At 37.4% G+C, this 14,526-nt stretch overlaps 1 protein-coding gene across 2 annotated transcripts in view; it reads left to right on the top strand.

Annotated features, from left to right (window-relative positions):
• Nucleotides 1-14,526, top strand: part of Fig4 (FIG4 phosphoinositide 5-phosphatase) — a 110,383-nt gene that overhangs the window by 28,428 nt on the left and 67,429 nt on the right. For both annotated transcript variants that reach the window (XM_090338296.1, XM_090338297.1), the window contains 6 exons: nt 677-805; nt 4,316-4,416; nt 5,611-5,773; nt 6,141-6,238; nt 12,208-12,341; nt 13,444-13,560. In XM_090338296.1, coding sequence (XP_090194422.1) covers nt 677-805; nt 4,316-4,416; nt 5,611-5,773; nt 6,141-6,238; nt 12,208-12,341; nt 13,444-13,560 — 742 coding nt within the window. The remainder of the gene's footprint in view (nt 1-676; nt 806-4,315; nt 4,417-5,610; nt 5,774-6,140; nt 6,239-12,207; nt 12,342-13,443; nt 13,561-14,526) is intronic.

Genomic DNA, 14,526 nt, shown 5'->3' with positions numbered 1-14,526 from the left:
AGATGCAAATGAGTAAACAGATACTTTCTTTATTTTTATTTATTTTAAAATTATTATTATTATTATTATTATTATTATTATTATTCGTTAATCCTGGGGCTTGAACCTGGGGCCTGAGCACTGTCCTTGGGTTTTCTCAAGGCTAGAGCTCTACCACTTTGAGCCACAGCCCTACTTCTGGCTTTTTCTATGTATGTGGTATTGAGGAATTAAACTCGGGTCTTTGTGCATGCTAGGCAAGCACTCTACCACTAGGCCAAACTCCCGATCCTCAGAGGTACTTTCATAGTAAGTAGTTCTCTATTTCATGCCTGTCATACTTCGTAAGAGCCGAGTCAGGGTGGACTAGATCCAAGCACTTTGTCTCCATGCTGTGTTCTCATGGAGTGCTTTCTGCCATTTCTTGGCTTTATTCTCAGATTTTGTGTATGTGCCCTTAATTTTCCTCTCCTTTCCACTTACATTAAAAACTCTCAAAAAAATCAGAAAATGCTTCTCTTTTTTGACTTTGTACAGAAACACAATGTTCTGAATGCTGATATGAGTGGTAGTCATTGAAAAATGACAATGCTGTTAATCAGACACTGTATTTTGGTGTTAAAAACAGAAGTAGAAAATCTTGAAAATGAGTTGGATATCAGTTTCTTTATCTTTCTGCTACACACTTATTTTTCAGGTGTATTTGGGATCTGTAGTGAACCTTACATGAAGTATGTGTGGAATGGTGAACTTCTGGATATAATTAAAAATACTGTGCATCGTGACTGGCTGTTATATATCATTCATGGATTCTGTGGACAGTCAAGTATCCTTTTTGTAAAACCTTAACATTTACACTGTATAGTTTGCAGAAAACAACACATAGACTATAGGATTATAATGATCACTTTATGCACCCCAACAGGAAAACTTACCCATGATGCCTTGCAATAGAATTGCAAAGCAGGATACAGACAATTAAAACAAAACTATTATACACATACAAAATAATAAATAACAAGGAAGAAGGTGCTATATATTCTTGTATCCTAGTGATACAGGCAATGAAGATCATATTTAGCTGAGAGAAGGAACAAAATACCTGACTAACAGAGGTTAGGATAGGCTTATGAGAAGAGATCTTAATCTAAGCCCTAAATGAAATTCATGCCTTAGCAGTGAGCAAAGAGAGGTATCACCATTAGTTACTAGGCATCGCTATAGGGTAGAAGGTAGAAAAAAATGCATGAAGTAGTCTCTGGCTTGTGTGTACAGTTCTCAGGAGACAGGATGTAATGGGAAGTAGACCAGAGATGTGAGTCAGATTGTATCACCTGATTTATCTGTTCAGGCTAAGACTTGATGATCAGGCTGGATGGAGACTTTGGGTTTGAGGCTGGAACTTTCAAAAGTTTTGTTTGGGAGGGTAGCATGTACAAAGTAGTATTTATAGGAAGTTTGAGTTAACAGATCACTTTGAAGATGAATTAGGAAAAATGAGACCAGGGATATAAATTAGAAAAGGCCTGCAGTAATAGTTTAGGCTCCGTACAATGCAGGCTTGGATTGGAAGAGGGTTGTAACATATTGGAAATATGTTGACCTTTGTTAAGCTGATAAGTCCCATTTATTAAAAACTTTTTTCCTGCTACAAACTTTTTTTTTTCATTTAATATCTCTCTCTCTCTCTCTCTCTCTCTCTCTCTCTCTCTCTCTCTCTCTCTCTCTCTCTCTCTCTCTCTCTTTCTCTTTTTCCCCTTATGCTTGTCCTGGGCTTGAAGGCAGGGCCTGAATACTGCCCTTGTGCGCTTTTTTTCTGCTCAAGGCAAATTCTACCACTTGAGCCACAGTTCCACTTCTGGATTTTTGGTGTTTAATTAGAGATAAGAGTTCTGATCTCCACAGTCCTTGGACTTTCCTGCTTGGGCTGGTTTTGAGCTGTAATCCTCAGATTGCAGTCTTCTGTATACTAAGATTTGCAAACATGAGCTACCACCATCACTGGGCTTAATTCCTTTTTTTTTTTTTTAAATCAGTTTTTATTATCTTTTACGAAGGAGTTACCATTCACCCGGCTTACAAATACAATGCATCTTGGTGATGTTACACTTCATCATTCTCCCTAATTTCTTTTTATTATTATTATTATTGTTGTTGTTGTTATTTTATTTTGGTACTGGTCCTAGGACTTGAACCCAGAGTTTTGGGCTGTCCTTGGACTTTGTCAAGGTTAGAGTTCTACCACTTGAGCCACAGCATCACTTCTGGCTTTTTTCTATGTATGTGGTACCGAGGAATCGAACCCAGGTCTTGGTGCATGCTAGGCTAGCAATCTACCACTAGACCAAACTCCAGGCCCTCTCTTTCTCTCTCTCTCTTTTTTTTTTTTAATTTTTTTATTGTAATGTATAGAGGGGTTGCAGTTACATCCCCTGATTTCTAATTGAGATAGACACCTTCTGAGAAAGCGCTATTGTGCTGTGGGGTTTAGAAGGACAGTGGATGCTATTTAGAAGTGGATTTAAGTTTTTCCTCTCATTCTTTGAGATAATGGGGGGCATTTGTGCATTTAGTGTGTTTTAGTTTTTTTTTTAATATCCTAGGGTTTTAAAGATGTAGGCTTCAAAGTCATAAAGTGTAGGAATGTGACAATTACTTTTTGAACTGCATTCCTCAGTTCTGAGCCTCATGGGGAACTAGGATTGTCGTCATGAACCACTAGCACCCACTTGGCTCATGCTTTTTTTTCACTGGGGCATTGGGAGAGGGGGAATTATTGGCATAGCCAGAGATGCTGGCCTTGGAGAACAATAGGGCTGCTTTCTCTGTGGCAAGTAGGGGCATGAGAGGCCAAATGCAAAAACGGGTTTTGAAATGGAGACGAGTGGGACTGGTGTGCTATACTTGAACATCAGGCTCATCACTTTATAATCATTTTGAGCCATGAGTGTTATTATCTGCAGTGCAATTTGGTCTTGAATCCCTTTTGTCTCTTTTCGAAAATAAAATCTACCTGGGAAAAACACAAATTTTTCATCACCCAAGATAGCAAAGAGAATTACTGCAGTGCATTTAAAATCCATTTAAAAATTTTCAACCATTATTATAAAGGGGATGTGCAGGGGAGTTACAGTTATCTAAGTCAGGTAAAGAACACATTTCTTCTTGGACAATGTCACCCTCCACTCGCTGTTTCCCAGTTCTAAAATCCATTTTTAAAGTCTAGTTCTAAACTGTTTTGCATTTCTAAGGACTAGCTCAGGGTTTGGCAAACTGGATGTTGGCAATGCTTGTTTTTAAGTAGTGAACAGCACCATAGATTATCATTTTAAAGCTCATTAATTTAAATGATGAATCTTGTCTCCTAGTTATCAAGTGTTCCATGTATTTTGGCAGTACATATGATGAAATCCATTACTATCTATTGAACATTTCCTCCAGGCCAGGGATTAAGAGTTTAATACAAATTACCTCGGCTAGTCTTCCTATCCACCTAGGAACAGTACAGCTTGTGTATCCTTTTTCTACAATGTTTGGGGACCAGAATGTTTCATAATTCAAATTTCTTCAGATTTTGGAATATTTGCAGAAGCATGAAATAACTTGGAGAGTCAAGTCCAAAGATGAAATTCCATTTATGCTTCACATATACCTTAAGCCTTTGGAAATTATCTACAATTTTTTTTAGTCTACCTGCATTTTGACTGTGGTTCATGAGGTCAGATGTGGAATTTTCCCCTCTGGCTCATGCTGTTGCTCAAATACTTTAGGATTTTGGTACATTTTGAGTTTTAGATATTTAGCTTAGAGATATTCAATCTTAGTTACTTTTTAATTGTTGTAGACGAGATTGTGGCTCAGAAAGTAACATAATAGACTGTAATGTGCTTAAGCAGTTCACAGTAATTCAGATTTTGGACTACATTTCAAGTATTCTGTTCATTCAGTTCCCTCAGTATTTTATGCTATTTCATAATATAAGTAGCTGGTTAAATGATACATGCTCTCTTTGAGAGGTATACAACTCTGAAGATCAAAGAAGGTTTAGTTGTTCTAGTTTCCATCTTTCCTTGGCTATAAGCACAGAAAGGTCTTCCCTTGGCCACTAGTACTATAACTGGTTTCATTCCCACTGAAATTCAGAGAAACCATTCCTTGGAGAGATTGATTTTTGTCATCATACCTATTTGGAAGAACCATTAGACCTAGTACTCTGATCCTTGGGTGAAACTTTTGGCATCACTAGGCCATTAGAAAAGATAATTTAAAGACATGCATGCTAAGATACAGTGAATGACATTCTAAAATGCTAAATTACTTTAACTTGATTTCTAAGAACTATTGATCTATGGACGACCAGTGTATGTTACTCTAATAGCCAGAAGATCCAGTAAGTTTGCTGGGACCCGTTTTCTTAAGAGAGGGGCAAACTGTGAGGTAAGATGGCAAACAACATTGCTGTTGGTGTTTTAACCTTTTACATCAGCTCTGCTGAGGGGAATGAAGCAAAGTAGAATATTGAGAAGTGTAATTCCTGAGTTTGGGATATCTGGAAAATAATTCTCCATGAAACTACTGAGAAATATGACTAATACTTCAATATTAGTGATTTACTATGAAATGTTCTGAGAGGCCAGCTATCATAGAGTCTTAGAGTTGTGCAGTGGAGTTATGAAATGGTTTGTGTTTTGGAGGCTGAACCATTTCTGAAATAGATGAAAAAAATGCTTAATGTAGAGACAGAACCAGCAAAGCACTCCTACACATACTTAAGCAATAAGGAGAAAGCTGCCCTCCTTGTTGGAAGAACAGTCATGATGAAAAGGCAGACTAGACTATTGCTTTCTTTCCTGGACTCCTTTGGCTGTTCACCTAGAAAATGGCAACTTTCCCATCCTGCTATCAGCCATGTCATCTCCTTAAATTCTCCATCTCTGTCTGCACTGCACAACTTAATCTTATGGGATGTGTGATTGAATAGATAGCTTGCATGAGGCATTGGGCTTTGATCCTGGCTTAAAAATAGCAACATTGTTTTTCCAGTTTCATCAGCACTGAAAGTCATTGTAACTGATACATCAAAAATTGTTTTGCCACTTTTTTATTTACAGATATGTCACTAATGTCTCTAAAATCATTCTTTTTTATAACCTTATAAGTAAAGCTATCTTAAAATCTTCCTTCCCCCATCCTCACCACAAGATTATTTCCTTTTTTCCATGAGGTATGATTTTAGTCTCACTCTTCAGTTGTTTCAGTCCTCTTCAGTTGTTCAGAACTGAATTTTGATATTCTTCTGATTTTTTTATCTCCTGTATAATTTCATGTAATTGTTTATCTTTTCTCTTCCTTCTTATCATTTATACCAGTCATACTGTTCTTTCTTATCTGTTACTTGTGCTATTAGTTATTACATTTGATTTTCCTCCTACCGTTTCTGCCACGTTTAATTGCTTTTCTTTATTGTGCCGCAGTGGTTTTGCTTTTCTAATGTGTACATTGACTATTGATAATATTTACCTCTTTCAAAACATTGAAAGAATAGGAGTTACAATTTCATGTGTACTTGAGATTTTTTCATTAAAAACTTAAAAGAACACAAAATATCCTTAATTGCATCTTTATTTCCAGGGTGATGTTGCAAATGAAGTGGAGACTGAACAGATACTCTGTGATGCTTCTGTGATGTCTTTCACCGCTGGCAGTTATTCTTCTTACGTGCAAGTGAGAGGATCTGTTCCCTTGTACTGGTCCCAGGACATCTCCACTATGATGCCTAAGCCACCTATTACATGTGCGTGGAATAGTCTTTTTAGTAATTCTCCTCTACCCACATGAACTGTTCTCACAGAAACCTAATAGACAATGAGGTTTTAAGCCTCTAGTATAACCTAGAAGAATAACTTCTATTGTTTTTATGTAATAGATTTATCTTTAAGTGATAGTAAATTATTTACATTTTACTGTAGAAATTGAAGTTACTTAGACTTAACAATTGCATGATGAATGAGCATCATGTATTCAGTTCCTTGAGGGGGATTTTCGAAGTGGGACTATTAGATTAGTTGCATTGCATTTCTTTGGATGTTCTTGAGGGCAATCCACTATCTTTGCCTCATAATTTTCATTTAGATATTTCTTCATCTTATTTCCTTTCTTAGTGGACCAGGCAGATCCATTTGCACATGTAGCGGCTCTTCACTTCGATCAGATGCTTCAGAGGTTTGGCTCTCCCATCATCATTCTGAATTTAGTGAAGGTATGATGTGCTCATCAAACATACTAGGCAACCTTTCCTCAACACAGAGCAGGCTTGCAGGCTGGGCTTTACCTTTTACTAGAGGAGAGACTTAAATATTCTTATGCTTGTGGTATCTTAGCTACTCTTCTTTGACCTCAGATACTTTGTGACCTCTTCATTATGTATCTAGAAAAATCAGCAATGTTTCCAATGGAACAAAGGGTTCAGTATATTAGGCTTCTGATTTTTTTGTGTGTGAATTTGATGTACATGAAATTTCTGCATTACTTTCAAGATAACTTGGAGAAGGAAGCATAAAGATCCCATTGCTATAATCTTGCCTTGATTTAGCCAGTTTCCTCATAGTCTGTAGCAACTTCTACATAAGTGAATATACAATAATAGCACCAAAATCCTGTGTTCAGAAATTGGATTCTTTTGTTCAAGATTCACAGTTCCCTGATTCCTGTTAGAATATCCTGACTAGTCAACATGTGTATATGAATATATGCAAACAGGCTATAGGCTTAGGATAGAGGGCAAGAAGACACACAGTAAATTTCATCTGCATCTGACATAGCCAAGTGAATGGAAAGAATCAGTCAGTAGCCAAAAATATCCTGACAGTACATGTGTATATTTGTATGTGTATATATGTGTATATGCATATGGACACATACATACATATATATATATATTTATGTAATGGTCATGGCAGTAGCCAATGGCATAGTGTATGTGAAGTTAATTCTAAGAAATGATTAATAAAACTTATACATTTTCTTTTAAAAAATCAAGGAATTTCATATCCATTTAGTCACTTAGCACATATTTTTGAGGGTGTCTTATGTGCCAAGCAATACCTTGCTTTCATGGAGCTGCCACTCAGAGAGATGACAGTGATGTAATGTAGAGGCCTCAATACAGGTCATAATGGAAGAGAACTCTTCTCTGAAGACATGAGGAATCAGCTCAGCCTTAAGAGGATAAAAGTACTAAGTCAGGAGAAAAGTGTTCAATTTGGAAAATAGGGCATTTGTTGGTATGTGCAAGTGTGTGTGTGTGTGCGTGCGCATGCATGTGCATGTGTCTGTGTGCTTCCTCCTCTGACAGCATTAACTTTAAGGTAGCAGGAAATGTTAATAAGAGTAGAGGTTTTGAGGGCAGTGGGAAAGGTTTAACTGTCTTTGCACATGAGAGTGTAAGCATGTAAGCTGACTAGTAGGTCCGCCTGGAAGAAATGACTTCTTCCTTTGGCTCTCTCCCCCTGCACCCTGGAAATCCCGGCCCAGCACCTGTAACCCTGGCAACTGGCATGCCTGGGGGCAGTGGGAGATCCCCCAGTCTGAGGTATTTCCTCATCCTCTGAGATGACATCCACTTCCGCTGTGGCCACACCCCTCCCCCTATATAATTTTTCACTACCCACTATTTGCTCACTTGACTCCATCTTGGGTGGCAGGAGGCTGCTCTTTCCTCACACAATAAACCCTCTTCTCCTGAACTGCGTGGAGTTTCCTTTTGGCATACCTTACACTGACTAGAAACATCCTAGGCTTTACTAAGACCTAGTTTTAACTTGGCAATAAGATTTCTTAAAGGATCCTTTGTATATAAGCACAGAGATAGATAATTGGGTTTGTTTAATTTTGCCCGACATTAAAAAGACAAAATTAAAAGCATTTTGGATAGTGGCAGTAGAATGACTACAGTGGACCCTGAGAGCCAAGTTGTATGAGGAGGGATGTAAAGGAGAGGGCTCCTGTTAATGAGTTGAGGACCTCATGTGGGTAGGATATTTAAGGCAAAAACAATCTGAAAAAATAAGAAATGTTGAAGGCAGAACAGTTAGCTGTGATGATGACATGATCTAAGATAATGGGAATTTAAAGTACAGCAGAAATTAGAGGTACTGAAAATTACCTAGAATGGAAGGAAAGCTTAGAGAGCAAGACCATTTTCAGGCATAGATTGTAAAGTACAATTAAATACAGGAGCTAAAATAACTCATGTTTAATTGAGATCATGGAAGTATAGGGCCCCAAATTGAAAAGAGCAGGACTGGAAGAGGAGGAAGATGATGAGGCAGTTAATTTCATTTATTCCTTCGTTGTTGTTTGATTTATATAGTTATATCTTACTGGCTTTGACAAGCAAATCATGCAGATATTAAAGACATCACTTTCTGCTTATTCATATTTATTTAGAAATTTCATATTCATATCTTTCCCTGTCAGCTCAGAATATTAAAAGATGGAAGCTAAATAATCTGAAATCTTCACTTACTATTGAATAGAAACTATAATATACAAATTGAAAAATTAAAGTGGGAAAGCTTTAATAATAAAATATTCATAACAATTTTCTAGTAAATATATTTATATATTAATGTAGAAATATTGTTAAGGAGGGGATTACAAAGTTTTGCTAAAAATAAATTAATGGATTTTGTTCATGGTTTTCAAAGTCCTCATAGTGTGGTTGAAATACTTTAGTTAAAAGGACAATTAGGTCTATAGTGCTTGAAGCAACTCTTCCATTAACTATGCACATTCAGAAAGTATTTTGTATATGTGATTATGAATTATGCCTGCCATTGAACTGGACCTGTTTCCTCTACTGTACACTTAGACTAATCACTGACATAAGGTGTGCTAAAGATGGTTTATTTACAAGACAACCAACTACATGGATGTGTACAAGAGAGCTGGCCTCAGGTTCATCTCCCTCAGGAGGTGGGGGATTTATGGGATAAAGAAGCAGAATGGTCTATGGCATGAAAAAGGGGAATGAGAAGTCAACACAAATGGATCCATCAATGTTCTGTACCTATATAATCAAACTTTATGGCTTTTTATGAACATGTGTTTAGAAAATAACACACGAATGTATTTTGAGGGTGCAGTTTTGGGCCTCCTGAAATTAAAATGTCACTCGTTGGACACTTGTGCAGGCCCAAGTGAAGAGTCAGTGATTTTAACTGGTTTGAGAGACAAAAGCAGCCTCCAAGTTCTAAGAAGCCATTTAGGCAACCATTACCCTTGTAACTCAGATGTGAGAGCAAAGCTAATAGGAGTAGATTGATTAGCTACACGATCCTTAAATTAGTGACAAAAGCTAGTAACTAAAAAGCAAGAGGGTTTATGAGGGTTTCTCTCAGTGTCTCATTTTTTCTCAGATTTTTTATATGTACATTTATTTTTGATATTTAAAATCAGTCAATAGATTTTAAAATTAGACTAAGTCATTGTTCTAATATAAAAATCCTGACAATAACTAGAGATTAGATTATGGTTGGAAATTAACTTGCCATTTCTTAGAATAGGGAAAATAAAAAACAAATTTCTGTTGCTGCTTGTCATTTATTTTATCCATACGATAAAAAATGTTTAATTATTCACTTGGAAGAAGACCATAGCAATTTGGGATTAAGAGTCAAGTTATGTTGGTACATGTAGAATAATTCTGTGGAAGCTACTAAGATGAAATATTTCTCTTATTTTTTTCTTTCATCCTGTGTTGTAAACATCTCCCTAGTTGTGGAAACTCGAGGCACTGGTTAAAAGACATTTTGCAGGAATCCACGCACTTTTAATGCTGCTATGAGTAGTCCCCTACAATCATGCTTATGAGCTATACATCAGAGGCCTCTGGGCCACTGGTAGGGGGACCTCATCAGATGATAGAATGGCTTGTATATGTGAAGCTTTTATTTGGTTTTTAAAAGGGTCTATATCCTGGGAAAGTGGACTAAACAGTTCATTAACACCAACCCACTATTGACAATACAAAGCAAATCCTTTGCATACAGATGATCAGAGGTTGATACGGTAACCTTTTTCTTTCTGTCCCATAAAATGGCAGATTTGAATAAGAATTCAAAACATTTTTGTTTCCATAATTGATTTAAAGTACTTTTGTGAAGAATTTTGATTCTTTTTTTGCCAGTCCTGGGCTTGAGCTCAGGGCCTGAGCACTGTCCTTGGACTTTCTCAAGGCTAGAACTCTACCACTTGAGCCTCAGCACCACTTCTGCCTTTTTTTTCTATATATGTGGTACCAAGGAATTGAACCCGGGTCTCCGTGCATGCTAGGCAAGCACTTTAACCACTAGGCCATACTCCCGGCCCAGAATTTTGATTCTTTTTTTTTTTATTTTTTATTTTTTTGCCAGTCCTGGGCTTGGGCTCAGGGCCTGAGCACTGTCCTTGGACTTTCTCAAGGCTGGAGCTCTACCACTTGAGCCTCAGCACCACTTCTGGCTTTTTTCTATGTATGTGGTACCAAGGAATTGAACCCGGGTCTTCGTGCATGCTAGGCAAGCACTTTACCGCTAGGCCAAACTCCTGGCCCAGAATTTTGATTCTTGATATGTAAAGTTTCTCAGTTTGAAAAATAAGCAAGATATAGTCTTGTCCTAAACTGATTTAACACTGTTCTTAATTATTGTCTTATTTGTCCATTTGGTTTAATTCAGCACAAAAGATTTCTTTGTTTCCACAGTGGTATCTAATTGTGATTATGGCAATTGAAAAGTGATCTCCACAACTGAAAAGAGTGCAGAACTATTTGGATGCCAGCCATGATGCTCTAGCCTTTTCAGAGTCTGTTTTTCTTCATTTCTAAGTGAGGGCTTTCAATAATAATGAAAGTAGCCCATTTCTATTTATTACTTACCATGTACCAGATACTTTGATAAGAACTTTGTATAATTTACAAGTGGGCCAGTTGGAGATTAGTTTCAGGACTGTAGCTGAACTCAATTCATATTGAATGTCTCTAAGCTGTGTTAAATGTCTAAACTGTATTAAGTATATTAAGTTTTAAGTTAATTAGCACCCCACAATTCACACAAATAAACTTTGAATATAGTTCCTATGAGAAAAAAACCCTCTTAATTTAAACCTCACATTAATGCTATAAGGAAAATACTAATTGTTAACCTATTTTATAGAAAAAAAAATAGAGACCAATGGCAATGGAAATCTTGCCCAAGGCAGTAAGTAGCAGTACTTGCATCCTCAAAGAGATACAGCAAACACTGGCCTCCTTGACTAGGGCAGTGTTGATGGAAGGATGTGCTGTGCCTCTCAGCCTCAATATATTCTGCCACAGGGCACGGGGGAGAAAGTTCCTAGCTTTGCTACTTCATAGAGTGTTTTGTGAGTCAAATATGAAAGAATATGAAGGCTTTGGAAATGTCTGATGCCAAGTTAGGCGGAGGTTGTCTACTAAATCTATCTCATTTTTCTCTGATCCTTGGCTGGCTGGAGTGGGCAGAATCTTTCTTCTGGTCTTGGCCAGGAGGGTCTTCTACCAAATGTGGGCCAGACCTGTACGGGACAAAATGGACTTGACATAATCTGATCCTCTGAGCTCTTCAAAACTCATGATCTAATCTGGGCATTGTGGTTTATGACTGTAATCCCAGCTACTGAATAGTTGGATGCTGAAGGATTAAGGTTCAAAGCCCAGGACAAAAGTTAGAGCAAGATCCCTGAAAAACAAAACTGAAAGCAAAAGGACTGGGGATGTGACTCAAGTGGTGGAGCATGCCTGCCAAGTAAAAAAATGCTCATCTGTTGACTCATTCAAAAAGGAATATATTATTTGCATTTGTATTATTTACATATTAGAAACAGATTTATTCCAGTAGTTTGCAACTTAGGCCTTAATATTTTTTTTTTATCGGTCGCGGGACTTGAACTCTGGGCCTGGGTGCTGCCCTTGAGCTCTTCAGCTCAAGGCTAGCACTCTACCACTTGAGCCACAGCACCAGTGGGGTTAAGTGGAGATAAGAGACTTACAGACTTTCATGCCTGGGCTGGCTTCGAACCACAGTCCTCAGGTCTCAGCCTCGTGAGTAGCTAGGATTACAGGCAGCCACCAGCGCCCAGCAGGCTTTCTTGGCTTGGCTGGAAAGTACTAGTGCTTATTATAATGTGTAGACATTTTTACTTAATTTTTAAAATTTGTTTTTGCTAAAGGAAAGAGAAAAAAGAAAGCATGAGAGAATACTGAGTGAAGAGCTTGTTGCTGCTGTGACCTACCTCAATCAGTTCCTGCCTCCTGAGCACACCATTGTGTACATCCCTTGGGATATGGCCAAGTACACAAAAAGGTGAAATGTACTCATATTTCTGTCTGTCATAGTTCCTTTCTACTAACAAATGGCAGGAGATAAGTTCTGTAATTTCCCCTCAATTCTCGTTTCTCCTCTTAAAACATGCAGAGAGATTGTTTGGAATACTTGAATGAATTGACCCCACTCTTTTTGCCTGACATAAGGGTCACTTGAAGAGTCCAGCTATTTCAGAATACCTCTGTTCTATAGTGTCACTTTTCTGTTTTCCTCTATCTTGTTATTAAAGTCTTCCCTGACTCCCTTATCATAGTCTCTTACTTGTGGATAAATCTGTAGCTCATTGATTGTTTATAGCCGACCCAAGCTTTTTAGTATAATATCAAAGCTTCGTCAACCAGATGATTCCACATTCGAATAACCTCTCCTTTCCAGCACTCACACTTCATCTTTATGCCTTCCCTCAAATGTAGCCCAAGTTTGCATCCCTGAGTCTTTGTTCCTATTGAATGTTCTCTGTGCTATCCTTTCCTACTTCTTTCTCTTGTCTTTCAAGATCTACTCAAAGCTCATCTCTTTTAAGGGAATTTTTTTTTCATTTAACCTTAAATTGTCTTTTTGTTCATATAAGCAGTAGATTGATTTTCAGGTCTTCTTTTCTGTTAGTAAATTGTTTTGTACTTACCTCATGCTCTTTTCTAAATCATTTCATGCAGTTAAAAATCAGTACACTCACACTGTATCCAGAGTGTAAATTTGATTATGGTGGTTGGCATTCATATTCATTTCCTTTTCTCCCCCTTCCCTACCACCGCACTGTCCATGCAGAGTGACTTGACTGACAGCTCTAAAGGAATGAAAGACTTTTAAGAGAAGCTTCTGTTGGCCCTTGCCAAGATTTAGAATGCCAGGTCTCTTTTGCCTCTGAGTGTATTGGTTAATGAGTACATATTCCAGTCCTACATGAATTATTGTGTGTTTCTATTAAGTATAAGCCAAGAGATTTACAAAACAAATCCCTGAATATCTTTACTATAGATTTTATTATTTATAGCTATACAGGCTACATTTACGCTTTAGTTATGAGAGCAGCTATGTAGAAAAATTTGGGTTCTTCTCACTTTTATCATTCTTTCTCCAGCAAGCTGTGTAATGTTCTTGATCGGCTGAATGTGATTGCAGAAAGCGTGGTGAAGAAAACAGGATTCTTTGTAAACCGCCCTGATTCTTACTGTAGCATTTTACGGCCAGATGAAAAGTAGGTATTGTATTAAAAACTTATATCATAATTTTTGTTCTTGTAGATACAAATATCCTAAATAGAGGCAATTTGTATTTCTTAAGGGAGGTAAGCTGCTTTCAGGACTGTGTAATGAATTGTGGGCCTGGGAATTCCTGTGGTGGTTGAGATGGAAGCCACGGGGTCCTTTTCTTGCTTTATGGAACAACAACAACAACAAAAATCACAAGATATATTTCTGAAAAGTAAAGTTTTCCATAGTGAATTGTATTGTTCAATATTTAATAAAAAGAATTTTTTCTGATAGATTAAGTATAAGCACTTCTATCAAACTATCATGGTATTATAGTTATCTATTCACAAATCTCCATTACTAGTGAGTGCTTCAGGTGAAGGATGCATGCTTTATCTTTTAAGGAAGCAATATTATTTGTTTTCTGCATTTTATTTTTAATTAGCATAGTTAAGTGTTCAAATAACAAAATGAGCTACTAGTAATATGTCTTTTAGAAGTAATTGCTTTGTTGTAGCTCACATTTGTCATTGTTAGGCTTTTAGTATACCTGGGATGGTTAGAGATCTGTGATCTCCATCTACTCCTAGATTCAGCTAGGTACAAGCTAGCTTGTACCTAGTTTCCTCTGGGAACATGATGCCTTGCACCTTTTCCCTTTGCTAATTTTACTTTGTATCCTTCCACCATAATGCATTCTAACTAGAGTGTAAAATATGCTGGGTCCCGCGGCTCCTAGTGAATCACTGAATCTATAGAAATCAAATGGACAGTAAGTTTGTATGAAAGGAGGGGGGCTTTGATTTGATGTGGGTGATAAAATGACATAATGTAAGGTACTGAAATAAGCTGAGTTAACCTTCCCTTTCCTGGACACTTGGGGAAGAGAATATGGTGAATGGTCCACCTCTATTATCTACACATTTCCTTGCCTGAAAGAACGAGAGTATGCCTGGCTCACACCTTTAGTC

The sequence above is a fragment of the Megascapheus bottae genome, chromosome 8, assembly GCF_031878675.1.
Source record: "Megascapheus bottae isolate mThoBot1 chromosome 8, mThoBot2.hap1, whole genome shotgun sequence".
Lineage (NCBI taxonomy): Eukaryota > Metazoa > Chordata > Mammalia > Rodentia > Geomyidae > Megascapheus > Megascapheus bottae.
Note: the sequence above shows the minus strand (reverse complement) of the source record. Positions and strands in the feature narration are given on the sequence as shown.